At 41.1% G+C, this 1,344-nt stretch overlaps 1 protein-coding gene across 1 annotated transcript; it reads right to left on the bottom strand.

The window, feature by feature from the left end:
- Positions 1-547: 547 nt before the first annotated feature.
- T265_15981 (hypothetical protein) lies at positions 548-751 on the bottom strand (the record flags this gene model as incomplete). Its single annotated transcript, XM_009179433.1, has 1 exon — positions 548-751. A coding segment is annotated over one exon (204 nt), but the record flags the coding sequence as incomplete, so codon positions are not given.
- Positions 752-1,344: the final 593 nt, after the last annotated feature.

Genomic DNA, 1,344 nt, shown 5'->3' with positions numbered 1-1,344 from the left:
CTTACCCAGTCTTTTCATTTGGAAGTCCACAGACAGTCCTGTACTTACGAGCTCTTACATCAGTCATCTCATCTCCCAAAAGTATCGGTTGACGGATATGCGGCAGCTGCCAGCACTGAATGACAAGTACGCGGTTCCTACAGCTGAATGTGTGATGATGATGATGATGAGAATTTGACGTTTATGAGCCCATTCTGATCGCGCGCTAATCCACTTTTATTCCTGTCTGAGAAAATGCATACCAACCGGAACCTGCGATTTGAGCTCTGAATTGCTTGCTCTGAATTTATCAGCTTTTCGATACAGTGTTCTATTAATTCATATGTTTTTTTCACTTCTTTTTTCTGCTCGGTATTTTTGTTCGCTCAAATAACGCACCTCAAACAAATGACTGGTGGGTTCTTTACAAAATCGCCGGAAAGAAGGGAGAAAACTCAAATACGGAACGAATGTGATTGTCACTTTACTAAGGAAAGAAATGCCGCTCGTGACTCAACGATTATGTTTGATTTTTTATGCAAACCATGATGAAATTTTATCTGCTCACCTGTTTACATGTACTCACATTTGTCGATGGAATTACTGTCCCGTTGACAGCCAACAGGCGGTCATTCGGTGGCTGACGTTCACCAATTCGATTAAGAACTTCCTTCATTTGACTCTGTGGTACTTTTGAGTGAGGGTGGGAAACTGCACCTGAAATAACAGTCTTGGCTCCAGAATTGTCTTCCGGGTAGATACTAGCATGACACTGATATAGAAACTAGTAATAGTGACGAATGATGGAAATCACATAAAGCCAGTTTTGCGCACTCGGACCTCAGAAAGCCTTGTCTAACAAGGACATCGGAACCAGTGAGCTGTATTTTGACCCTACACTGAAGGATTCGTGCTATAATAAGGAGGGGGACTTTGGCTCCATTCAACACAGTTCGAAATAACTTGACTGTCATTCTTGCTCTTACAGTATATTACATGAAGTTGACGTTATATCCAGGTAGTACTCCGGGATCAAAATGGAACCAATATACTGGGTTTAGGGTTTCCGCAACTCCAGGCAATCGTGTTAATCGAAACCTGTACGTAGTGAGCAAATACGCAAAAAGACAACACAAACTGTTGTATATTTGACGGGTAAATTTTTTTAACAATCGCATGACAAATAAGCTAGGTTAGGTTACAAATGTCTTCTCTGTAACATCACACCAACATTTACCGTTGAAATGGTTAGGTATTGTCACCATCTGGTTTATCAGTGATATTAGGTCTTGAGGATTCAAATCGGCATGTTTTACATCAATCAGTTCGGAACAAAGCGTGTGTGACAGTGCTATTGACCCACAT

This window comes from Opisthorchis viverrini (assembly GCF_000715545.1).
Source record: "Opisthorchis viverrini unplaced genomic scaffold opera_v5_2710, whole genome shotgun sequence".
Taxonomy (NCBI): domain Eukaryota; kingdom Metazoa; phylum Platyhelminthes; class Trematoda; order Opisthorchiida; family Opisthorchiidae; genus Opisthorchis; species Opisthorchis viverrini.
Note: the sequence above shows the minus strand (reverse complement) of the source record. Positions and strands in the feature narration are given on the sequence as shown.